General features: G+C 42.5%; 2 protein-coding genes and 1 pseudogene across 2 annotated transcripts; 2 read left to right on the top strand and 1 right to left on the bottom strand.

Moving 5' to 3' along the window:
* Positions 1 to 8,354: 8,354 nt before the first annotated feature.
* On the bottom strand, positions 8,355 to 11,304 carry LOC110368681. The gene is made up of 6 exons (XM_036124780.1): positions 11,229 to 11,304; positions 11,078 to 11,140; positions 10,159 to 10,696; positions 9,763 to 10,030; positions 8,534 to 8,759; positions 8,355 to 8,446 (listed from the first exon to the last, which is right to left on the bottom strand). Exons 3-6 carry the CDS (start codon positions 10,278 to 10,280, stop codon positions 8,427 to 8,429), a joined length of 636 nt encoding a protein of 211 aa, XP_035980673.1. The 5' UTR covers positions 10,281 to 10,696; positions 11,078 to 11,140; positions 11,229 to 11,304; the 3' UTR covers positions 8,355 to 8,426.
* Positions 11,305 to 12,446: 1,142 nt separating this feature from the next.
* LOC105920358 (leukocyte elastase inhibitor-like) lies at positions 12,447 to 26,751 on the top strand. Its single transcript, XM_036125564.1, has 12 exons — positions 12,447 to 12,563; positions 16,025 to 16,091; positions 16,215 to 16,246; positions 16,393 to 16,574; positions 16,665 to 16,805; positions 17,031 to 17,146; positions 17,358 to 17,502; positions 17,762 to 17,839; positions 18,248 to 18,337; positions 18,413 to 18,593; positions 18,827 to 19,082; positions 26,503 to 26,751. The coding sequence occupies exons 4-11, from the start codon at positions 16,398 to 16,400 to the stop codon at positions 19,042 to 19,044; spliced, it is 1,146 nt and encodes a 381-aa protein (XP_035981457.1). The 5' UTR covers positions 12,447 to 12,563; positions 16,025 to 16,091; positions 16,215 to 16,246; positions 16,393 to 16,397; the 3' UTR covers positions 19,045 to 19,082; positions 26,503 to 26,751.
* LOC105920364 overlaps positions 12,492 to 26,762 on the top strand; it is an 84,859-nt pseudogene continuing 70,588 nt past the window's right edge.

Genomic DNA, 26,762 nt, shown 5'->3' with positions numbered 1-26,762 from the left:
CTATATATTTCTGTGATGCTATTTATTTCTGCCTGTCGCTTTTACATTTCTGCCTGTCCTTTTTACATTTCTGTATGCATTTCTGCCTCATTATGCAAATGAGGAGGGGCTGTGTCTTAAGGGCTCAACTTCTTCCCATTGGTTGGTTAGCATTTTACTGCGTCGGTCAAATCTACATGGCTTTTCCCTGACATGAAGCATGTTTAGTAATGTCAAACTCAGCAGTCAGACGTTCAGTGGCCGACCTCTTAAGGGAAGCTGCTAATAGACTGGAAGAGTTAGAATGCTGTACGCAGGGTCCGAAATTAACACTCGCCAGACAGCAAATGCGAGTAAATTTCCCGTTTGGCGAGTGGATTTCAGAGGGCTAGCTGCCACATGGCGAGCAAATCTTTGTGACCGCGGTAAAGTTGGTTTGAAGTTGGATATTGGACATTCAAGCTCCACGGAGTCAACGGGATCTAGCTCATGGTTGATCCGGTTGAGGGACTCCAATTTCGGCCAGCGTCTCTCAGCTGCTCCCTCCTTCCACACCCGGTGGTGCAGTTAGGGACCGTCAAAAAACCTTTGAACCAAGCATTCTTGATAAACAAAAATAAATAAATTCCTTATCTTGTGACCAGCTAAGATAAAACTAATATAAAGTGATGCCAATAGATAAAATCTGTAAGGCACACTTGTTTTTATTCATTTTTAAGTTATTTTCAACATTGAAAAGCATTTATTCACAAAACAAAGTGCAAGACACAACACACTTCCATTTTACAAACAATGTAATATAAATAGTATTATAATATAGAGATAATATAATAACAGTATTTACTAATATAAATTAAAAAACAGCAGAATACAAAAACATAAAAGGTAGCTTAAAAGGTAACTTACATATATATACACACACACACACACACACACACACACACACACACACACACACACACATACATACATACATACATACATACATACATACATACATATATATATATATATATATATATATATATATATATATATATATATATATATATATATATATATATATACAGTTATTTACATGTTATTGATTTTGTTGGTATATATTTTGATTGATTTTAATGATGTTTATCTGTATTGTATTGTAATATTAATAATGTGTATAGTGTCATCATTATTATTATTACTGTTATTATTATCATCCTCATCGTCATTATTATTATTATTATCATCGTCATTATTAGGGTGGGTTTCTCGGTTTCTTCAGCTGCCACTGTTCTGCCAGCCACGGCTCTAAGGATTTTCCCCCTGAAGCACTGGGGCAGAAAGTGGTGCTGCCGAAGCCGCTGTGGCCAAACTCTTTTGTTTTTGGCTGCCCACATTTGCCGCACTTGTTAAAAGCCACTTCTCGCACATACTTTCGTTTCTGGCTCCCGGTGGCCTCCTCTCCTGCCCTGCGTCGCCTGTTCCTCTTAGTGAAGCGGGACACAGACGCAGGGGGTGCAGGAGCCACCTGTGGCAGGTGCTAAACGAGGAGCCGGGGGAGGAGCAGCCCTGGGGATGACCTGCTGCTATAACTGTCGACCCAGGGTTCAATAAAAGAAGCTGAGCTGGGATAGGAAGAGGAGCTGCTGGGGTGATGGGCTGCACGACTGTGGCACCAGCACAGGGGTGTCAAACTCAAATACACAGTGTGCCAAAATTTAAATTGAAAAAAGCCGCGGGCCAAGGTTGAACAAATTAATCTTTTAATATGGACCCAAACAAGTTTTGATTTAACAATAAATATTGAACAAGCAAGGCTTATATAACTTAAAAGTGCAGGTGTGCAAAATTGAGTTACTAAAAATAATAATAAACATATCAATGGCATATTAAATAAAATTTAAATAAAAATTGAATGCCTCCTTTCTGAGGTAAATGTCAAAATTAGCTTCGTACACAGGCTAATAAATTTGAAAATAAAATAACATAACTATGAATAAATCATTAAATAAACTATGAATAAACAATTTAGGCCTTGGAGTAACAAAAGAAGGTGCATAGAAAACTTATTTATTGCTCATTTTGCGACACACTGATGTACTTTGATGCGGCCAAGCCAGACACTTGGCATCTTTTCTTGGATGCCAGTTCATCAATGTCGGGGCTCAGGGTTTGAGCTGAGGAAACCTTCATTATCGAACAAAGGTGTTTGTCAGTCAGACGTCTACTGTGAGACGTTTTCGTCATCTTCATTGAGGAGAAAAGTTGCTCACATAGGTAAGTGCTACCAAACATGGAGAGCAATTGAGCAACTTCGGTGCGGAGCTGAAGCATCGTGTCAGGGCTGAACTGTGGAAACTGTGCGGCCCCAACAGCATCAAACTTTGACTTCAGCGTTTCATCACACTGGAGTTCAATCAGCTCCATTTGGAGGTTGGTTGGTGCTTTTTCCACATCAACTGCGAAGGGATTACTGAGCAGTTCAAATCTAAGTTTCTGGACATCAAAGTCGCCAAATCGCCGGCTAAACTCAGCGCCGAGCACACTGAGTTTTTCAGCAAACTGTGCGCACACGGCGGTAGAGATCTGCGTTTTTATGGTTTGGCAGCAGGGGAAATGGCCATAGTTTGCTTGTAGCATCTGATTCTCCCACAGGCAGATCTTAGTTTTAAAAGCTCTCACTGACGCATACATATCTGTGATGACGCGTCCCCGCCCTTGCAGCTGCAGGTTCAGCGCATCGAGGTGGCTTGAGATGTCACACAGAAAGGCAAGCTCACACAGAAACTTTTGCTCCCGGAGCTCGGTTGTGTCCTTCCCTTTGCTTTCCAGAAACTGACATATTTCTTCACGCAGTTCGAAAAATCTGTTGAGCACTTTTCCGCGGCTTAGCCATCTCACCTCTGTGTGATACGGCACATCTGCGTATTCTGAACCACACTCTTCCAGAAAAGACTTAAACTAGCGGTGATTGAGACCTTTGGCTCTTATGAAGTTAACAACTTGTGTTACTGTGGTCATAACATCCTCCGTCTTTAGCGCTTTACCACACAGGGATTCCTGATGTAAGATGCAGTGATAAACAGAAAGTTCACCTGCACAGTTCTCTTCTCGCATCTTTTCACGAATCCTGCCCACCAGTCCATTCTTTTTACCGCTCATCGCTGGCGCACCATCAGTGGTTAATCCCACAAGTTTATCCCACGGCAGGTTTTATTTCAGTTACACATTTGCAAACCTCCTCAAAGATTTCTTTCCCTGTGGTTGTGCCATGCATGGATTTAAGTCCCAAAAGCTCCTCTGTAACACACAGATTTGAGTCCACGCTGCGGACGAAGACTGACAGCTGTGCAGTATCAGACGCGTCAGTGCTCTCATCCACAGCAAGGGAAAAAGAAACAAAATCTTTTCCCTTCTCCATCAACTGGACATGTAGATTAGTGGCAAGCTCACATGTGCGCTCGGCTAATGTGTTTTGCTCAGGCTTACATTTGCAAAAGCTTGCCTTTTCTCTGGGCACACTTGGTCACAAACCTTCATCATGCACTTTTTTTTACAAACTCTCCCTCATTAAAGGGTCGGGCTGATTTGGCGATTTCTTCTGCCACGATATAACTTGCCTTTACAGCAGCTTCACTTTGTGTTGTGGCTTTTGTGAACATTTTCTGTTGTGAAACCAAACCTCTTTTCATCTCCTTTACTTTCTGGCTCCTTTGACAGGGGTCCAAGTCCCTATATTTGTCCTGGTGTTTCGTTTCATAGTCCGTCCGTCCGTCCGTCCGTTGTCTTCCGCTTATCCGGGGTCGGGTCGCGGGGGTAGCAGCTTCAGTAGGGAGGCCCAGACGTCCCTCTCCCCAGCCACTTGGGCCAGCTCCTCAGGAGGAATCCCAAGGCGTTCCCAGGCCAGCCGGGAGACGTAGTCCCTCCAGCGTGTCCTGGGTCTTCCCCTGGGCCTCCTCCCGGTGGGACGTGCCCGGAACACCTCTCCAGGGAGGCGTCCAGGAGGCATCCTGACCAGATGCCCGAGCCACCTCAACTGGCTCCTCTCGACGTGGAGGAGCAGCGGCTCTACTCTGAGTCCTCCCCGGATGACTGAGCTCCTCACCCTATCTCTAAGGGAGAGCCCAGACACACTACGGAGAAAACTCATTTCAGCCGCTTGTATCCGGGATCTCGTTCTTTCGGTCACGACCCAAAGCTCGTGACCATAGATGAGGGTAGGAACGTAGATCGACCGGTAAATCGAGAGCTTCGCCTTTTGGCTCAGCTCTCTCTTCACCACAACGGATCGGTACAGCGCCCGCTTCACAGCAGACGCTGCACCAATCCGCCTGTCGATCTCCCGCTCCATCTTCCCCTCATTCGTGAACAAGACCCCAAGATACTTGAACTCCTCCACTAGGGGCAGGACATCCTCCCCAACCCGGAGAAGGCACTCTACCCTTTTCCGGTTAAAGACCATGGTCTCGGATTTGGAGGCACTGATCTTCATCCCGGCCGCTTCGCACTCGGCTGCGAACCGCTCCAGTGAGAGCTGTAGATCACGCCCTGATGAAGCCAATAGGACCACGTCATCCGCGAATAGCAGAGACGCAATCCTAAGGCCACCAAAGTGGATCCCCTCAACACCTTGGCTGCGCCTAGAAATTCTGTCCATAAAAGTTATGAACAGAATCGGTGACAAAGGGCAGCCTTGGCGGAGTCCAACTCTCACCGGAAACGAGTCCGACTTACTGCCGGCAATGCGGACCAGACTCTGACACCGGTCGTACAGAGACCTGACAGCCCTTATTAAAGGGTCCGGTACTCCATACTCCCGGAGTACCCCCCACAGGATCCCCCGGGGGACACGGTCGAATGCCTTCTCCAGATCCACAAAGCACATGTAGACTGGTTGGGCAAACTCCCATGCCCCCTCAAGAATCCTGCTGAGGGTATAGAGCTGGTCCAGTGTTCCACGGCCAGGACGAAAACCACACTGCTCTTCCTGAATCCGAGATTCGACTATCCGACGGACCCTCCTTTCCAGAACCCCTGAATAGACCTTACCAGGGAGGCTTAAGAGTGTGATTCCTCTGTAGTTGGAACACACCCTCCGGTCCCCCTTTTTAAATAGGGGGACCACCACCCCAGTCTGCCAATCCAGGGGAACTGCCCCCGATGTCCACGCAATGTTGCAGAGCCGCGTTAACCAACACAGCCCCACAACATCCAGAGCCTTAAGGTACTCAGGGCGAATCTCATCCACCCCCGGGGCCTTGCCACCGAGGAGCTTTTTAACAACCTCGGCAACCTCAGCACCAGAGATGGGAGAACCCGACCCAGAGTCCTCAGGCTCTGCTTCCTCAATGGAAGACGTGTTGGTGGGATTAAGGAGGTCTTCGAAGTATTCCGCCCACCGACGCACGACGTCCCGAGTCGAGGTCAGCAGCACACCACCCCCACTGTAAACAGTGTTGGTACTGCACTGCTTCCCCCTCCTGAGACGCCGGATGGTGGACCAGAATCGCTTCGAAGCCGTACGGAAGTCTTTCTCCATGGCCTCTCCGAACTCTTCCCACGCCCGAGTTTTTGCCTCGGCGACCAGCCGAGCCGCCTGCCGCTTCGACTGCCGGTACACATCAGCTGCTTCCGGAGTCCCACAGGCCAAAAAAGCCCGATAGGACTCCTTCTTCAGCTTGACGGCTTCCCTCACCGCTGGTGTCCACCAGTGGGTTCGAGGGTTGCCGCCACGACATGCACCGACAACCTTGCGGCCACAGCTCCGACTAGCCGCCTCAGCAATAGAGGCGTGGAACATGGTCCATTCAGACTCAATGTCCCCCGCCTCCCTCGGGACGTGTTTAAAGTTCTCCCGGAGGTGGGAGTTAAAGCTCCGCCTCACAGGGGACTCCGCCAGACGTTCCCAGCAAACCCTCACAGTGCGTTTGGGCCTGCCCGGTCGGACCGGCTTCCTCCCCCGCCATCGGAGCCAACTCACCACCAGGTAGTGGTCGGTGGAGAGCTCCGCCCCTCTCTTCACCCGAGTGTCCAAGACATGCGGCCGCAGATCAGATGAAACGACAACAAAGTCGATCATTGAACTGCGACCTAGGGTGTCCTGGTGCCAAGAGCACATATGGACACCCTTATGCTTGAACATGGTGTTTGTGATGGACAATCCATGACGAGCACAGAAGTCCAACAACAAAACACCACTCGAGTTCAGATCAGGTGGGCCATTCCTCCCAACCACGCCCCTCCAGGTCCCACTGTCATTGCCCACGTGAGCGTTGAAGTCCCCCAGCAAAACGAGGGAGTCCCCAGGAGGGGCACTCTCCAGTACCCCTTCCAAGGACTCCAAAAAGGGTGGGTAATCTGAACTGCCGTTTGGCGCATAAGCGCAAACAACAGTCAGAACCCGTCCCCCCACACGAATGCGGAGGGAGGCCACCCTCTCGTTCACCGGGGAAAACCCCAACGTGCAGGCACCGAGATGGGGGGCAACAAGTATGCCAACCCCAGCTCGGCGCCTCTCACCATGGGCAACTCCAGAGTGGAAGAATGTCCAGCCCCTCTCAAGGAGACTGGTTCCGGAGCCAGAGCGGTGCGTCGAGGTGAGTCCGACTATCTCTAGTCGTTTCATAGTGTCGTCTAATATTGTACTCCTTAGTTACTGACACATTGGCTCCACAAACAAGACAAACAGGTCTGTCGTTTACATATTGTAGGAGCCATTTCTCTATTTTTGTTTTAGAACTCAGATTATTTAGTTCATTTGTATTTATTTGGTTATTTGTTGCATTTAGAATACAGTTGTTTAGAATACAATTATTTCTTAGTAAATTGTTTAATTAGTTAATTGATTTTGTTTGGGTTTTGGGTGTGTCTGGTGTATAAATACATGGACTCCAGGTAGCTCAGGATGGAAAGTGGGTGGGCTTATGGTTTTTTACCAGTCTTCCAGTGCTGCAGTCTGGCAGTCTACCAGTCCTTTCAGGAAGCAAGTCACTCAGCCTGGTTAGTCAGTGAGTAGCAGGTGAAGCGAGCACAAAGGCTGAAACCAGGGCAGCCAAGGCAGCAAGTAGTTTTTCAGTTTGTATCATGTTTATTTTTTCCCTGAAGAGGCCTGGAATAAACTCTCAGAACTGCATTTTTTGACGTATTTTGAGAATTTTTTGTACTGCGTAAACCCGGAAACCCACTATTCATCAAGTAACTATTTGATTTACATTTAATTTTTGTTTGTTTACTTTTAAGTTTTTCCATAGACAAATAGTCACTACACATATGTAAACAGATATTCTGTCTCCCACCTGTCCAGAAAAGTTCTATTTTCGGCCTTTCTTTTCGCCATTTCTTGGTAGGGTAACACAGTGACAGCTGTAGTTTGAGGTCGCAGTGTGGTTTGGGGGAGAAGCTCCTGGGATGCGGGGTGCGCCGGGGCTTTCAACCGAAGGACTGCGCAAGCTACTGGCACAGAGGAGGAGGCGTGTCTGCCTCTGTCCTGATTGACGCGCCAAAAAACAACAGAGCATTATGGGATTTGTAGCCTAAGCAGTGAATGCGGCGTCACAGCGTTGCCACCTTATAAGACCGGCGGGCCGGCTCTAATATTAATTTTAAATTGCCCCGCGGGCCGAATATAATTACACTGCGGGCCAAATTTGGCCCGCGGGCCAGAGTTTGACACCTAGGGACTAGCAGGTCGTCTGCCTGGCCGCAGCTTAGGAGCCTGCCCTGCTCTGTACGGCGAGGAGGGCAAACTCATGCTGAAGCCCGGATGGGGATGGCATTTCGTTCAGCTTCTCCCGCGGAGGAGGCAGCTGTGAGCTGACCACAGCGATGTGGTCCTCTGCAGCAAGGCCCTGGGTGAGGACACTAGTCTCCTGGCTGCTCTCCCTTCGAATAAACCTGCAACCAGAAAATTGCCATCATTACAATTAACTGCAATACTTATATTTCCAATGTCCAAGTAAAAAAAAAAGCATTGTGCTTACCACTGTGTCAGAGTCCTCTGATTGAGGAAAAAAAGCTGAAGAGAGGTGGCCTCCATCAAGGGGTGGCAGTCCAGCACCAGGTCTCGGATGTGGTGGTAGCCCGTGAGAACTTTGGTCCACCGAGGAAGCCGAACTCCATCCTTTTTAGTTGGAGACTTGTGCAGGGAACACAATTTAATGCACAGAGCCTCAACTAGATGACTGGTGCTGGGCCACTTAGCCAGTCCCCCTGGATGACCAATCAGGCACCTCTGGACACTGTCCACACCCGGGGTGACGCCCGTATTCTTGGGGGGCTTAAAGTGGCCGTGGGCCAGCTTGGATTGGTGCCTGGGTTGGTAATGGATCCTCCTCTTGTCCCCCTCAGGCAGAGCGGTCCACAGGCGGATGATCTCTGTGACCTGCTGCTCGTCCAGATAGAGAGCCTGATTCAGGGACACCAGGTACTCGGCCAAGTCCTGGACCTTATCCCAACCTGGGATGCCGTCAGGTCTGAGGACTGCAGCCTGCAAGGAAGTATTAAAATACAAAATACATTACAGCATGTAAAATCTCAGTGATGTTGCACTGAAGCTAACGTGTCGTCTACTCACAGGGGCCTGGTCTGCGCTGGACCCAGCTGATGCTGCAGGACCAGAGGCTCCACTTGGCTGGACAGGGCGTTCCCAAGAGGAGGCAGAGGAGGATCAGCAGGGCGCTGCACAGTAGGGGGCTGTAGAGGAGGCAGAAGAGGCTGGACAGAGCGCTGCCGTGCTCGTTGCCGATGTTGGTGCACCACCCAGCAGTGTTGGCAGCTGCACCGGCCAGTTTCTTGGTAACCTATGTAAAAAAAAAAAAAAAAAGAACATCAGTAAAATAAACACACACACACATATATATATATATATATATATATATATATATATATATATATATATATATATATATATATATATATATATACACACACACATATATATATATATATATATATATATATACACACACACACACATATATATATATATATATACACACACATATATATCTGCTGGTGAAGATGACTGAGAATCTTCACCAGCATATTCAAATATGATTGTTTTTACCTTTTGATACATTAAAGAATTATTTTTGTTCTTTGACAATGTATTTTGGGAAAAATTGTTTAGTTTTAAAGTAAGAGCAACATATATGCTCGTGTCTGTTATGTTGCTCACATAAAACTAAGAACCACATGTGTTATTTTGTTATAACTTGTTTTAACTTGTGGTGGGAACCTATGACAATGTGTTGTGGGTAAGACTGATTCTGTATTCCTTATTTTGCTTATATTTGCGCTATTATCTGAGTTTGCAATATTATTTTGCTTCACACACTGCTGAGATGCTGGGAACGTTTTTTTTGTTTTGGAAACGGGACGAACAGCTCAGATGGGAGGGAGGGAGAAGTGGCCACTCTCCCTCCCATCTGATACTTTGTTTATTGGTATAAAAAGGAGGGAACCGCCCTGGGTCGTTGAAGTCTGCCGTGGATTGTGCTCTAACCGGACTGACCTACTTCCCAGGCCTAACCATGGTAAGAGATGGAACAACACGCCTGTTTGAAAGCTTGCCAGGCTTTAAGTGCTTGCTACTTTGCATGTGCGAAGTACTTTCTGTTTTGTGTTGCTGTGTTCTGTGGGGAATAATAAATGTTTGCCTTATATTCTAACAGAACAGTGTTTGAGTCCTTATTTGTGTTTGCCGATCTCTCCCGATCCTGAAATAAACATTTCATAAAACACCATTTTGGTGGAGTCCATTTTGAGCACGGAGCCAAAGACAGACGTTATTCTGGCCTTTACCTCAGGCAGCCGTGAGAGGACGTCCCTGGCGTACACAGCCAGAAGCCACCTGGGTTTAGGGAGGGCCAGGAGGGGCGGGGGAGCAGAGAACACTGGCGTCTCCACCAGAAAGTAGTCACTGAAGGGCTCACAGGCAGCAAGGTACTCGAGCGTGCGCCGAGTCCATGCTGCGCTGTGCTCTTCTTCCAGCTTCTTATGAAGCTGCGTGACACTATTGCCCTGAGTCCTCTCCCGCATCAGAATGACCACTCGGTAGTCACATGAGTGCCTATGGTACAGACAGGAAAATAGCTCTGTTCAGTGTTTATTAAAGTGATGCGGGACATTTTCCACCATTTAATTTAGTACAGCACAAGCATGGTATAGTACATTGCTGTTATCATTAATGTGTCATGCCTGTATGTCAGAAGGGCGGAGAATTTCCTGCGGTGCCCCATGTCCAGCTGTCCTAGGATGTCCTCTGACCAGGCCGAATACTTCTTCTTACACCCTTTGCACTCTAGATACTCTGTGGCCATGTCATACCACCCATCTATGTCCAGCACCTTGCACACAGTGCTGTACAGGCCAGCTGCTGTCAACCTGTGGCTATTGCATTGCTGGCTGGGCACAGATGAGTGGAATGGACCACATCTTCAGAGGCATCCAGAGGAACAAAGGGCGGCAGTAGAAGAGGCCAGGAGACGCAGGAGGCTGGGTGCAGGTGGTCGGAGGCTGGGGAGGGTACCACCAGAAGGTGAGCTGTGGCACCAGCTCTGGCTTCCCTGTTTTAGAGTTAGCCCTAAACAAAGTCTTCCGGATCCAGTCCTGCTGGAATGATGGAAGATGCTCCTTCCAGTGTCCAGGAAGCTCTGCAGGGGGCCAGGAGTCCACAGCGCTGGAGTAGCAGGAGGAGCAGGAACAGGAAAAGGAGGAGGAGCAGGGCCTCTTGAGGCTAGAGTGGAAAAAGTTCCAATTAGTTTGTTGTTAAGCACAGACTGTCACAGCTTTTGTTTTTCAGCACTACCAGACAGCTACAAAGCTACAACGTTTAGTGCAAAGCATGATGGTTAGGAGAGAGACAACATGATGAGGAGAGGGTGAAGTTATGAAAGGAGTCAGTGAAAAGCATTCTGATTTTCACCCATGCACCATTCAGATACAAGAAGAAAGGTGAGCTGGGATGAGCCAGGTGTGAAACAGAGCATCAGCAACACTAGGAGCAGCTCTAACTACAACATTGTGCAGCCACTTATTCCAGGGGTAGCAGGGGACATGTGAGACGACAACAAGGAGCTTTAGTCGCTGATTGGGATAAAATTAAATAAACATACACCTTTAAATACCCTTTTGGTTTGAAGAGTGAGTGTAGACTGACACTGGGATCAGTGCTAATTCTCTGTGCAGTAAAATAGAAGAACACGTTGGATCATTTAAAAACACTTATAAACACACATTACTTTGTAAAACGTTTGTGATTCACATACCTTGAGGAAGTTGTTCCTCAGCTTGCGAGGCCACAGTCACAATCTCCTGGTCGTCTACCTCCTTAAAAAAATCCCCAGCAGCAGCAGCAGCAGCGTCTGTAAAATAATAGAGAAGTGAGCACATGTCACCGACATCCAGTATCTGCATGTGTGTTAATGATTCTCACCACAGTTAAAGAGCTGTCTGCAGGCAGCGGATGTAGACGGAGAGGGGAAACGTGGCATTGGAGCAGTCAGAAGTGTTTTTAATTTATTTATTTATAAATACCTTTTTTAAATATGACGTATACGATCTGATAATCACCGTAGTACTTACAGGGTTTGCCTGGAGAAATGAGTTTTCGTGCCAAATGTGAGGTAGACAAATGCTTCCCACGTGCCAGCAGAGCGGTAATGCCGGCAGCCGTCAGGGGCCTGCTCCGAGTTGCAGCAGGTGGAGCAGCAGCAGTGGAGGAGGCAGAAGCTGTGACAGTGGGCAGGCGGGCTGCAGCTGGAGCCTTCCTCTTCAGCACATAGTCCTTGAAAAGGGCCATGTTGGTGTTTAGCCTGGCCTTTGCCATTTTCAGGTAGGGGATGAGAGCCTGGGCCTCCATGCTTGGGTTCTCATACACCTCCTTCATGGACCTGCCCTTGAAGTCGCCAAACTCCACCATCAAACATCCAGAGTAACCGGTCCTCTGGGCCTCCTGGAGCAAAGCCTGCTTTTTCCGGTACACCTCCACAGCCTCCCCTATCTTCCTGATCTGGGAGGTGTACCTGAGAAACAGGTGTTAGCTGGCCGACAGCAGGTTGTCCCTCTCCTCTTCCCCCATGATGCTGCTGACCAGGTACACCGCGTAGCCCAGGGAGTTCTCCGGCAGCCACCGGAACAGCTGTGCCAATTTCAGAGAATTACATTTTCACCCAATATTTAATTTCCCTTTGGCTTTAAAAAACTAATTTTCAATTAATTTTATCATTTATTGCCTGTTTAAAGTTTGTTCTGTTTTTTTAGTTAATAAATATGTTCATTGTCAGTATACTGATATCTGTTTATTTATATACATGCAATGGTGACTGTTGGATTCACTCCTCCTATTCCTATAGGGGGTGCTGTAGTTGCTTTGCACAGGTGAGCGAGGGGAGGGGAACAAAAAAAAAAAAGGTGGACCAGTAAGATAAGATAAGATAGTCTTTATTGATCTCACAATGGAGAAATTCACTCGTCACATCGGCTCATACAAGAAGGTGCAGAGTAGGGAAGGTGCATTCAGTTATATAGTAGTTGCAGTAAGCGGAAGCAAAATCGGCCATAGGAACATATCCTACTGGAGTTCATGAGTGTTGCCCAATGTGGTAAGTTATATTAACGCTGTGAGGTGACGAGTTTTCTCATCTGTTCTAAGCGTGTGGCTGGTGAATTTGCTAGAGCCAATCAGCCAAATGCTAGTTGTATTTTGCTGCACTATGATGGATGAATGCTAATGTTTATTATGTCACGAAGTTTTCTAAGTGTAAACTCTGCCTTATAACTGGTTAGTTAGGTCAAGCCTAGCTCCTAAATCTATGTTTAAGTTTGTGTTTATTGAATATTGCAATACTAAGTATTGAGGTTTTTTGTTTTTTTACTTTATTTACAGTTTAACCGGCATGTCCGTGTAAAAGCACTCGGCAATAAAATTAACAACAGCAACAACAACAACGGCTATCTTATGTTCTTTGTAACAGTGACTAATACAAGGTTTAACGTGCAAACATTACAAACATGTTAAAGAAAGTTGAGTAAAAGGAAAATATTTAGTCTTAAACAGTGCACCAGCAACAGCAAGAACTACTTTTTGTGAGGATTGTCAAGAAGAATCTGTTCAATAAATTGGGGAAAGCTTCCCAAGGACAGAGTTGGTGGATCAAGAGCACCTACGTACATACATGTACCAGGTATGGACTTAAAATGTGGAATATTTGGTGCCAAACTGCACACAAATCTTTTTACATTTGTCTCAAACCTCTGCTTTAGAAGAACCTCTAAAAGCATTTGATTTAAAATCCCCAAGCAATAAAAGCCTACAACCAAGGAACTCAGAAGCTTTGCCTTTGAAAGTTATACGCACCACCAGGCGGGCGCCTTCTTCAATTTCTTCAGAAATTGAACGTTTCTAGTTTACAAATCTTATACTACGATATCCCGTAGAGGTAAAAATAGCAGTGCAACAAGTTAAAGAAAATGACCAAAAGAAAAATAATAATACAAGAATATGGGATTATGGTGATAATATAAAAGGTAATGGGGCAAGTACTTAAAATAAAAGAGACTGCACCACAAGTCTAGGGTCCAGTTGCACTATTATATGGTCCATCGTCAGGAGGTACAAATAACAGTGCAACAAGTCAAAGAAAAAAAACTAAATAAAAATAATACAAGAATTTGGGATTATGGCGATAAAGGCATATAAAAGGTGATGGAGCAAGTACTTAAAATAAAAGATGTCTAGATATCCATCCATCCATCTTCTAACACGCCTATCCCTGGTGGGGTCACAAGGGATGCTGATGCCTATCTCCTATCTCCAGCTGTTAATGGGCGAGAGGCGGGGTACACCCTGGACAGGTCGCCAGTCTATCGCAGGGATGTCTAGATATGTTTGCAGATTTTTTTTTCAAACACAGATTTAAAAAGTGACAAATAAAAGTAAGCCACCAAACACGGTATTCCAAAACGTAGCATGTATTTATGATTTTCCATTGCTGAAATAAGAGGATGGAAACTGGCTGATAGCAGCATAGACATTATATACGTAGACGCCCCATTGGACGCTGCCGGCCGCTAGGCTGACGTGCCTACAGGGCGGCCATCTTGGGTCAGACCACAGATCAGACAGCTGCTGTCAAAATGAATAGGAGGCAGCTCAGATCTCATTTTAATCATATGTTCACAATGCTCGTGACCTTTCAGACAGATTACACATATTTATTCAGAACCAAAGCAATTTAAACAGAAGTCAAACTGGATGAAAAATATACACGTACTTACATATTTTGCAGTTACATATTAATCTAATATATACACAAATTATACACACATAAATCTGTCTTTTTCTTCATATATATATATATATATATATATATATATATATATATATACACACACACAGACACCGATCTACAGAAAACAGCACTTATCTACATAGGAGCAAAACTATATACAGACAAGCGAGACTAAAAGTGCTCATAACAGTATAAAACTTGATACTCCACATTACTCCAGACTTTTTGAATTGAGAAAGCTTCCTGGATAAGAAGCAAAACATAGGAAACTATGGAAAACAAGTCCAGTTGCTTTGTTTTTAACTTTTTTTGGTATGAGTGGCTATTTTTTGAAGCACATCCTGTCAGAATATTCTATTACTTTTAACTCCACTAAGATTATTTAAACGCACTGGACCATTTGTTATAATAGCTATAGTTTTAAAGTTTTAAGCAAAAAAAAACAACAACGTGGAAATAAGTTAAATATTCAACAATTTATAGTTGATTAAAATTGATTCTGCGCCTGGTCAACACATGAGCTGTCGACCGCCCCAAGATGGCGCCCCCAAATCCCGTCAGCACCCATAGGCGAAAGCGGTCGATGCGGGGTCTACTCTTATATTATGTCTATGGATAGCAGGGCACAAAAATTAAGACTTCCTGAAAAGACGAGAGTGTAGACTTCCTGGTAAATCTCGTTGTAATGTAAAATATGACGGATTACTGGATTAAGGAATTTTCAAGTATACTACATGCTATCACATATATAATTTTTGAGAATTTGGAAACAGTTGCTCTTTATTTCCCAAAGTTATGGAGGGAGGAGAGGAGAAAATGGATATTTCAGCTGCTGTTTATTTATTTTTATTTTACAATTTTGTAACAACAGCTGCCGATTAAATTGAATGTTACAACCTTGACACGATTATATGAATTGTTTTATCGAGAAATCGATCAGAAGCGCCGTGAAAACGGCTTCAATGCGTGCTCCCGACACAGGGGGAACAGATTTTCACAGGGGGAACTGAATTTCGCACGACACCGGCGCAGTAATTTCAGGACTCCCACTTGACATGACAATGGATGATGTCAAACAAGAAATTAAAGGAGGAATAGTCATTGATGCAACAAGGATAAAACACAAAAGAGATGGAGTTGTTAATGACCATGGCAATAATATTGCAGTTTGAGAATCCGTGCAGATTGGCTACATAAACTTCAGAGTGAGAGAATACGTTCCGAATCCAATAAGGTATTTTGTTTGTCAAAGAATGGGACATGTGGCAAAGGAGTGCAAAGGGAAAATAAGGTGCGCAAGAACTGGAGGTGCACATCAATACGGAAAATGTGACAAAGTAAAATGTAACTGTGGAGGAGAACATAGTGCAGCATATAGGGGATGCATAGTTCAGAGGGAAGCAAGACGAGCACAAAGAATACAAATAACAGAAGGTTTCATATGCTGAGGTGTCATTGTGGAAGATAATCATTACCCAAACATAAATAATTAGGATCTTAAGTTACTCTGATTACCTTGACCTAAAAATCCTTGTTGCAGCAGGTTGGGGTTAGAACCCTGATTGATGGCCCCTTAATCCTCATTTACCTGACTCTTTGCTTTTAGATAAGTGTCCCAAAATATCTGAAAAAATAAAAACCCATAAAGTTGAAGGAGTTTAGACATACTGATTCCAAGGAAATTAAATATTTGGCTAAGAACCTGTTTCCCACGTCTACCTGTAAAGGACCAATCATAGCCCAGCTTTGACACACTACTTTCCCTTTTAAAGGAAGCTGTCGACCTAAATCTCTCCGCCACTGAAACAGTCCTGATCTATTCAAGACAAGTATCTTCCAGTAAGTAAAATTTGTACATAATTCTCTAAGGAATTTTAAAATCGCTGTGTTTAAGTCAGTCTTTCATCCTGAAAATGACTTTGGCTTTATCCTCTCTTTATCCCCTTCCTGCCATAAAAACAGTCCAGATCTCTTCAAGACAACCAGTATCTTTGGTGAGTAAAGTTGATCAGTCATAAGGAAAATTAAAATGATGTTATAGAATTGCTATTTTTTTCTAACATATAAAGAAAATGCTAACAAAGAAATTGTTCTTATGACATAGTATGACTTTAAAATGATTGTCCTCTCTTTACATCAGACACAATGGACCCACCCAGCTCTCTATCTAAGGCCAACACCACCTTCTCCCTGGCTCTGCTCAGAAAGCTGAGTGAGGACAACAAGACTGCAAACATCTTCTTCTCTCCTTTCAGCATCTCTTCAGCTCTGGCTATGGTGATGCTGGGAGCCAGAGGCAACACAGCCACTCAGATATCAGAGGTGATCTTTACACTCTGAACATGAATCAGCTGAACAGAAAACGTAGAGGGACACATACGTAGATTTGTGACTTTTTTTTTCCCTCTTCAGTGCTTGAAAACCCAGGATTGTCAGGATGATGTCCACAGTCTGTTTGCCAAACTGCTGAGAGATCTCAACCAGCCAGGAGCTCCGTTTGCTCTCAGTGTTGCCAACAGGCTGTATGGAGAGCAGACCTACAGCTTTCTGCAGGTGAGGGTGTGTTAGTCACCCTGAGCAAACATGGGCATGTTTAGGATAGTTTGATTTATTATAAAACTACTATGAATGTTTAAGATCACCATTAGAGTCATAGAATGAAATTAATAAAGCAATGCTGGCTGCAGTATTATTTCACTACATAAACTGAACCAATCACTGATGGTAGATGATTGTTTTTCTAGGTTTAAATCATGAATCTGCTGTTTGTGTTTCTAGGAGTTTTTGACCCAAACCAGGACTCACTACAACTCAGAGCTGGAGTCTGTGGACTTCAGCACCAGGTGTAAGGAAGCCAGGGTCAAGATAAACAGCTGGGTGGAGGAGCAGGATCACACACACACACACACACACACACACACACACACACACACACACACACACACACACACACACACACACACACACACACACACACACACCATGAGAAATCTAAACATCATGAGCTCCATCTGGTGGAGAAGTGTGTAATTGTGATGTTGTTAAGAGCTGCAGCCTCTGTGGTGTTGGTTCTCATCTGATCCATGTTGTGTCCATGTTGTGATCAGGAAAAATCAGAGATATAGTGCCTAAGGGCGCGGTGGACAACATGACCAGGATGGTTCTGGTTAATGCCATCTACTTCAAAGGAACCTGGGATCAACCATTTCCGAAAGTTTGCACTTTTAAGGGCAAGTTTAAACTCAACAAGGTAACAGTGAACATGACAGCAGGCTAAATGACTAGAAGTGAAAAAAGTCTCTGTTAAGCCAAATATTACACTGTACACCAGGATAAAGAGGAGCAGTCATCAAGGAGGAAGAATTACTCTTTTATTCTGATTTTCAATATGATATTTTTAACCATCCTCTCTATTGAGGATATTTGTCTGTCTTTCAATCGGTTCTGTTGTTTCTTGCAACCATTTCAAGATCACTTCAAGATCCCTGAGTTCTTGTATTTCTCCACAGAAAAAAACAAAACGAGTACAGATGATGAAACAGACTTCCTTCTTCCCCAATGCTTTTGTTCCTGAAGTTAACTGTCAGGTAATGAACAGAGTGATCTTTTTTTGACCCACAGTGGAGAAATTCAGGTGGATCAGCAGAAGGTGAGGGAAAAAGTCTAGTTATTAAAAATGGCTCACTGAGAATAAATGAAATGTGCCACTGAGTAGGGTGACTTGAAAAGGTACAAATGGGCCTGTTGTGCATAAAAAAGTGAAAAACTATCTTTGAAAAAATAAATGAGGAAATAACAGCAGTGATGTAATCAACTTAGGCTGGTGGGAGCAGTGATGGTTATAAAGTGTGATGGCTGCTGAGAGGAAAAATCTGTGATAATGCTCCTTAGTGACTGAGTTAAAATTATTAACCAATATAATTAATCATGGGATTTTTACAGCATGCAAAGCTGCCAGGATATTTCTTTATTGTCTGAAATCTTCTGCTGGACAGATCCTAGAGAAGCCTTATAAAGGGAAGGAGTTGAGCATGCTCATCATTTTACCTAAAGAGATCGAAGACGATACAACCGGTCTGGAGAAGGTAGGACTCTCTCAGTGTCACAGATTGATAAGACTCTAGATTTTCTCTGAACTATGTGAGATATTATCCATCCAGCTGGAGAAACACCTGACCTATGAGAAATTCATGGAGTGGACTCATCCAGACAAGATGGAAAGCTATGAGCTGAAAGTGATGCTGCCTCGATTCAAGCTGGAGGAGGCGTATGACCTGAAGGAAGTCCTGAGCAGCATGGGCATGAAGGACGCCTTTGATGAGACAAAGTGTGATCTCACTGGTGAGACGTGGAGGAAACAGAGAGATATGTTATATATATTTCACAGCAGTGATCTCTGTGTCGGAGATTTTGGAAGCAGAAAAAATTTATTGCTTCTGTATGTATAAAACTGGATGTGACAATTTATTTACAAGGAGGCAGCTTTGTAATAATAATTTTCAGAATTTTAATTATATTTTCATACATTTATGAAAATGATTTTCATTTTATTTCTCCTTTCTTTTCTGGAACAGGTATGTCTGGCTGCAAGGAGCTCTTTCTGTCCAAAGTCTCCCACAAAGCTTTTGTGGAGGTGAATGAAGAGGGAACTGAAGCTGCTGCCACTACTTGCTGTAATGATTTGCTTTGCTTTCCACCTGAGTTCACTGCAAACCATCCCTTCCTCTTCTTCATCCGCCATAACCCCACCATGAGCGTTCTCTTTGCTGGACGCTTCTGCTCCCCTAAGTGAGATCTGTGTCCTTCAGAGGAATTACCCCACTGGTGAAGGTAAGGTGTAATACTGCAACAGACACATTTCTGGAACCTATGAGTATTATGATAATCAATAATTAAATTATGATTATTATTCAAGAACTACACTATCCAAACAGTCTTATAATTAATGGCTAAAACTTCTGAAATGTCTTAGATCCCTTTTAAATCATAGTCTGTGTCGGTTTATAGTATTTGTAGGTGAATGGAATTGCAGGCTAGAGTCTAGGAGCTGCATGATGAAGTGGGTGACAGTTTATTAATCAAAACAGCCAAATTTACAGACTGTGGAGACCAGGAATCAAATAGCATAGAGACCAGGTGCAGAGGTAGCATTACGGAGAACCAAACAATGTGAGTGACTGAATAAATATGGGAATGGACAGAAGGTAAGGTAGGTGGAGCAATTAGTGCAGGTGTAACATGTAGAGGTAATTAAACCTAGTCAGACTCAGATTAAGAAGCTGGTACATTAAATAAATAAAGTGAGAACACACATGGGTAGATCATCAGAGTTTAGTCTGAGAATCCACCTGGTCTCTACTTCAGAGACGTTTCAGGTTGTGGAGGATTGACCGATCTTTCTCTGGCTTCTGCTGTGGATGTTGGGTGTAACTTTATTGCAATTTAATTCAAATTACATTCTAATTTTATTTATATAACCTTTATCATGACGTTTGAGCTGCAACTTCTCTCTCTCTCTCTCTCTCTATCTATCTATCTATCTATCTATCTATCTCTCTCTCTCTCTCTCTCTCTCTCTCTCGCTCTCTCGCTCTCTCTCTCTCTCTCTCTATATATATATATATATATATATATATATATATATATATATATATATATATATATATATATATATATATATATATATATATATATATATAATTTTTATTATATTTTTTATTTTTGAAGATTGGGTGTGCGTCAACACGGTTGGGACACGGAAGGGGGTGTGTGGCTGAAAAAGTTTGGGACAATGCAAAGTGCTTTACATGCTTAAAATACAGGGAAAAAAACAGAATAAAAGCAAGTAGGAATAAAATGTAAAAAAAAAAAAATAGAACTTGAAAAAATAGAAACTAAAAGCAAACATTAAAAATAGTTGGACTACAAATGATGTTTCAGTAAAACAGTTTAACTAGAACAGTCGAAGGCAGTCCTTAACAAATGTGTTTTTAATCTTGATTTAAAGGAACTCAGGCTTTCTGCACTTTTACAGTTTTCTGGAAGTTTGTTCTAGATAAGCAGAGCATAGCAACTAAATGCTGCTTCTCCATGTTTGGTTCTGGTTCTAGGTATGCAGGGTAGGCTGGAGCCTATCAGTTGATACACTGATAACAAGTCTGTGATGTATTTAGGTGCTAAGCCATTCAGGGATTTATAGACTAACAGAAGTATTTTAAAGTCTATTCTCTGAGATACAGGATTCTTGGTCTTAGTGAGGAATAAATAAGTGACAACTTTTCTTCAAATATAATAAATTATTACCATAAATAAATGTCTGTCCAGGGAACACAATTAATAATGTTTACCTAAAATAACACTAGATCCCAATCAACAACTCTTCTTTACTGGGCTAGTGAAACTTACCTAAAACTACTAAGTAAAGTTAAGATCATAGAAACTAAGGAACTATGTTCACACAAAAGAACAAAAAGACAACAAAAAAAATGGCTGAACCGGCACTTTAAGGGAACGACAGCTAGAAGTTATGTTGGGGGCACTTTTGGGTCAAGTGGCCATTTGTTTGATTGCTTTCTCTTAAGTTACACAAAATACTCATTATTTATCTTATATAAACAATTGCGGAGCGAATCAAAAACAACCATTACGTTTAAACAAATCCTAGTTATCTTTAACTTTGTACTAGCAAGCTAATAGCAGCTAGTGCTAATGGATATTAGCCCTTGCTTAAACAAACTTTTAGTCATATTTCATGTAATGAGAGGGCTGGAAAACACAAACATTAACGTCCCACTAGTGTTTAAAAACCTTCATGGAAATAAAGTTTAATTAAAAACCTTAAAACAACTCAAAACACATTAGTGTATGTTTGTTTCAAAAGATGGCTAGCACATAGCTTAGTCAGTTAGCTTCAGGTTTTAACCTTGAAAACCAGTTGAAAACACATTGGGATGAAAAAAATTGAGATGTTTACTTCCAAAGTAACTTTCCCTGTTTTTTTTTTGTTTTTTTTTTTTGTTTTTTTTTTTTTGCCAAACCTCATCTTCTATTTTGCCTCATTCTGGTGGCTGGAGAACCTCCAATGATGATGAGTTATTGCAGGGGCCATAGCATGTGAATTGGTTTAGCGGTGAGAAAGCTGTGGCTCTTGCTCTCCTTTTTACCCGCTCCAAGACGATTCTTCACTCAGGGTGAAAGCAAGGGAAGGGTTGTTGTTTGGAATCCAAGCACTCTGGGTAAACTCTGCAGGGTGTCCTGTGCAGCTGCACTCTGCACTGTCCCTAGGTTAAGGTGACCAGATTTCTGAAATCAAATCTGGGGACATTTCTTGCTTGTGGATAAAAATCAATACATCTTATCAAGATGAAATTAGGAAACGGGGACAGTAATGGTTTCATTTATTTTTTACATATTTATTAATATTTAAACAACAAAAATCAAGTGTAAAAGCCAGGAATGTACCTCTCCACACTTTTAGTATATCCTAAGATTAATTAAATTAATAAATCAATAGTGTTATTAATAGAAAACTAGAACTGTGTCTCTGGGTTGGGGCAAAGTTGTGGGGTGGGAGTGGAGGGGTCAAGGGTGGTTAGCAGGGCTTTCCAATTTTGTGGGGCCCAAAGAGCTCTGCCGCCTCCAAAGGAGAGAGTGACATGAGGAAAAGAAAAACCAGTAAATACAAACATTTAGCCTGTGGCTGTCTGTGGAAACAGAGTTCCCCCACCTTTTCAAAAAAGTGCAACAAATACTTTTGTTGTTCACATCTACATACCTATGAGAAATAGTTTTTTTTTCTGCGTTAACATCAAAAACAAGTAGCGGTCAAGCCTGCAGGTAAAGGATGATACGTGTTTCTTACTGTCAACTGGCCACATCAGGAGCCTGTGCATCTCAAAGAAGCAGATTAATTTCTCCCACTAATGGGCTATAAGCACAGCTCAACTACTTCCTGAACTTCAGCAGCTCCTTTGTATCCTGTCTTTCATTACTGGACAAGCTGATTAATCCAGGTGTGTCTGGGTGGTTACTGAGGTCAGACACACCTGGATTAATCAGTCAGACCAGTAATGAAAGACAGGAAACAAAGGAGTTGCTGAGGTTCAGGAAGAAGTGGAGCTGTGCATAGAGCCTGTTTGGGACAAGAAAATGGGTTTTGGTGATGTGAGGTGAAAAGGTGTTAAACATGTTCAAAAAAGCACAGACTTGGAATCCCCTTGACATGACTGCAAGTGATTGTGTGTGTAGTGCAGCATGAGCATGTATAAACTTACATAAAGTGTGTATAACTACATTATGTGTATAGTAGTAGCTGATGTGTGAGTATATTGTTTGCTCCTATAAGGTGAGGTAACTCCGGTCAGTGAGTCAGCTAACACGTGATCATCTCTGGTTTCTTCAAGGCCTTCTGTGTCTGAAGAGCCATCAGCCACGGTATCCAGAGGTCTGGGTAGAATAAGAGGAGAAGAGGATATCATGTGCAGAACAGAAATTTTTAAAACACAAGAAAAAAATACAACTAAACTGCCTCTTCATTCTGCCACAGCTAGGGAAGTGCAGTGAAACTCGTGTTCAATGCTGAGACTCAGAAAGAATTTATATCCTCAGACAATTGGGCTTCTCAACTCAAACCTGAGTATATAGCCACTCTGTTTTACATAGCATACTTCACACACTACGTTACTCAATACGTTAGTTTATCACTTAAATCATGTCAACACTTTATCACTTGAACTTTATTAATACTCTTCTAAGTAAAATTTTCTCCCTTCTTGTCAACCATTCTTTCCATCAGTGTTCCTATTTTCCTCCACTCTCATTTAATCTCCTTTCTGACTTCCTATCTTCTTCCTCTCTCCTCTTGTATCAATCTTACATTATTCTAAAACAGACATTATATAATTAAAATCACTTCCAAAAACAGAATGTACAACATGAAAACTTCCTATTATTATTATTATTATTATTATTATTATTATTATTATTATTATTATTATTATTGTTATTATTATTATTATTTTATTTTATCTGATTAGGGTTATTAGGGTTCCACAATATTTGGAGCTACAAGCAGAAACAACATAATAAATCAACATTAAACAGGTGGTTATCTCTATCTGAAATGTAAACTAAAGGTCACCAATCAGTTCTAAAACATCTTTAGATGAACCCTTGTTGAGCCCTGGAGAACCAGCGTACCAGATTAGCGCCTTACAAAGAGTTTTCAATCATTCTGTAACATTTTATCAGTGTCTTTTACTCATGTGAGCAGCAACTCGTGGTCTTGTCTTACTTTTTATTGATTATTTTTTTAACTTGGACACAAACCAAACATTTATCACAGGATCAGCCCGATCCAAATAAAATGAATCTATTAACACACTTACCATAACTCAGGGTAGCTCCCATAGATATCCATAATAAAGGCTAGATGTCTTACGGCGGAGTCTCAAACGTCATCACCGGCGGCCATCTTGCCTCAGGCAAGCTTTCTGGCGTGCTCTGGGGTACCTAATGTAAGGTGAGTGATCAGCACGAACACAAATACTCTTATCTCATTTAATTCTTGACGGATTTACAAACAGTTTGGTTTCTTACAAACGTTATGAACGTGGCTATAATTCTTGACGCTTGAACATGTCGAAATTGCAGATTTTCTTGTCGAAAAATGACTTAATCATGCAGCACAGTTGTGCATCACGGCTACTTGCGCAAGTTATCAAGGCTGAGACCACTGGTTAATTATATAGGTTTTACTGACACCAATAACGATTGTATGATAATTAATCTTTGGCATAAATTACAATCTTTGTGGATGTGGTTGTAGTTATTATTAAATTATTAATTATTAAATTATTTTAATATACCAACTCTTATTTCAGGATTTGTTGTGCGACGGGCTCTGAAAAAGCTGTCTTGTGATGTCTGCCGTGCCAGCTTGCTAACAGATGCTGCATCTGCCATCAAGGACCAGAGCTACCACCTGCTGAAGTTAAAAAAACAATGGAAATCTGGTGATTCCATCAGAAGGCACAGTGATGGTAGTCAGGGCAGCAGAGTGGGTCATTCGTCAGACCTCATGTACCAGACGATCACAGCCCATCAAAGTGCTAGAGGTTGTGTACATTGTACGGAAGAGGACAGGGTCAAAGGATGTGTTTGTGCTCAGAGAGCACATCGGAGAAACACAGTATGGCATAGACAGCCACCACCATACGCTGTTAACATTGGTTGTGTCCTTGTTTTTTAAGTTAAGGCTGCACCACATTGCCAAAATAACTAACCTTAGCTTACAGAGCAACAACATGCGACAGAAGCTCAATAAAACCGTCCTTTTCAAAGGGCATTAGCCAAGCTATGTTTTTTGGGTCATTTTTTTAAATCTCTGTCTTCCATGTGTATACCATCACAGTATACCATGTGTATACCATCACAGGTGGGGATTTCAACATGCTACATCTATATATACTTGTGAAGGGGACTATTGTACCAATTTTAATAGCAAATAAATGTCACTTTTATAATGGTTTAAAAATAGGAACTTTTGTGTAATTACCCCTGATATATAATCCAAATAGTCTACATGAAACTTCTAAGTGTTACCTTTAATTTGAAACCTGGATTATGCTTCTACACCAAGAGGTTGCCACACAATAAGCCTTTTTTGTCAGTATTTCATATTTTATTATAACAGTAATATTCATATTATAAAAGTATGTTTTATTTTATTTTATTTATTTATTTATTTGGCAGGGACAGTACAATTAAACATTGCAACCAAACAGGTGGCCGATGTCCAAGTACATAAGGCTTGTAGCCATGGGCTAATTTGCAGCCTTCGTCCCTGGTTAGGCTTTTAAAAGGTGTAAACATTACGGGGGAGGGAGGTTAGTAAAAACACACAAATACATAAAAAACAAGAAAAGTTAAAAGAAACAATACAGTACAAGCCAGTTTAGTGTTCACACTTTTGATTGTCTTTGAACCATTTTTTCAATCTTGTGCAGAATAGTCGAACATCAGTCTGTGACTTAAGCTCCAGAGGCAAAGAGTTCCATAAATGTGATGCTTTCACTGAGAAGGCGGACTGACCCATAGATGTCCGACATCTTTTAATCCTGTATGTAAATATACATAAATTAGGACTGTGTAATTATTTATCTTACCCAAATAAAAGTGTTTTATATATATATATATATATATATATATATATATATATAGATATATATATATAGATATATATATATATGTATATATGTATATATGTATGTATATATATATATATATATATATATATATATATATATAATATATATATATATATATATATATATATATATATATATATATAGATATGTATTTATATATGTGTGTGTGTGTGTATAAACATAAATACCTTGTGCATGTGTATATTTATTGCACCTGTATGTTCTATTCAGTTCTTTTCATATGAAATTCCATGGTTATAATTATTCATAAGTGTGCAGTGTCATAACTACATGTCTGACTTTTGTTTAACAAACCAAACAGTTTGAGAATCGTTAGACAATTGAGGAAGTTATGGTTATTTAAGTACATGCGCCATTGAAACACAATGTTACGAATGAGCGAGCTGCCTGTGGCAAGATGGCCGCCACGTGCGGACGTCGACCCCCATTGGCCAGCAGCGCGGACGAGACATCTAGCCTTTATTATGGATATCTATGGTAGCTCCCTATCAGTATGACAACAAACTTCCATTTCTTCTTCTTCTGTTTTAAAAGTGGTGTGCTCTTCTTCTTCTTTTTCATGTTTTAATGGCAGCTGACATCAACAAGCATCATTACCGCCCATCTAGTGGTGCGCTCTGTTCCTCGCAGCGCAGCCAGCTACCGTAACACCCGTTTCTGCGCGCAACAGCTCTACCGTAATAACAGTCTACACACAACATTTTCCCCCTCGGTAAAAGGACATTTCTGGGGATCGCTTTAGCCGGGGACAGGTGGTCCAAAACGGGGAGAGTCCCCGGAAATCGGGGACGTCTGGTCACCCTACCCTAGGTTGGCTTAGGAAGACTGCAATGTACCGGATCTGCAGTGCTTGCTAGGCACTTGTGTGGATCTCTACACAGCTTGCAGAACCGCGGTTCTTGGGTCAGCTTTCTCCTGCAAAAAGCTGAACAAAAGATCACAAACAGCCTCTTATTGTGGTGCCAGCCTGGCTGCTTCGATATCTGATTTCACAGAAAGACTGTGCTTCGCTTTGTTTGTAGAAGTATTGGTTCTCTGATGCTGCGGCAGGCAGTGGGAAATGAGAGTGATGTCTCTCCGGTGTGAACTCCATACGGCTCCATGGGAAAGAGGGTGATCTGAATCAGGAGGAATATTTTGTAGAAGCCAGGTGATGCTGACCCTGCTGTGAGGACAGTCCTTGGAAGCTCACCGTCTCATATTTCTCATTGCTATCAGATACAGTCTAATACTTGTATTCCTCTTGGCTGAGACACTACATAAATGTTAGGCACAAAGGAAT

The sequence above is a fragment of the Fundulus heteroclitus genome, chromosome 21 (genome assembly GCF_011125445.2).
Source record: "Fundulus heteroclitus isolate FHET01 chromosome 21, MU-UCD_Fhet_4.1, whole genome shotgun sequence".
In the NCBI taxonomy this organism is placed as follows: domain Eukaryota; kingdom Metazoa; phylum Chordata; class Actinopteri; order Cyprinodontiformes; family Fundulidae; genus Fundulus; species Fundulus heteroclitus.
Note: the sequence above shows the minus strand (reverse complement) of the source record. Positions and strands in the feature narration are given on the sequence as shown.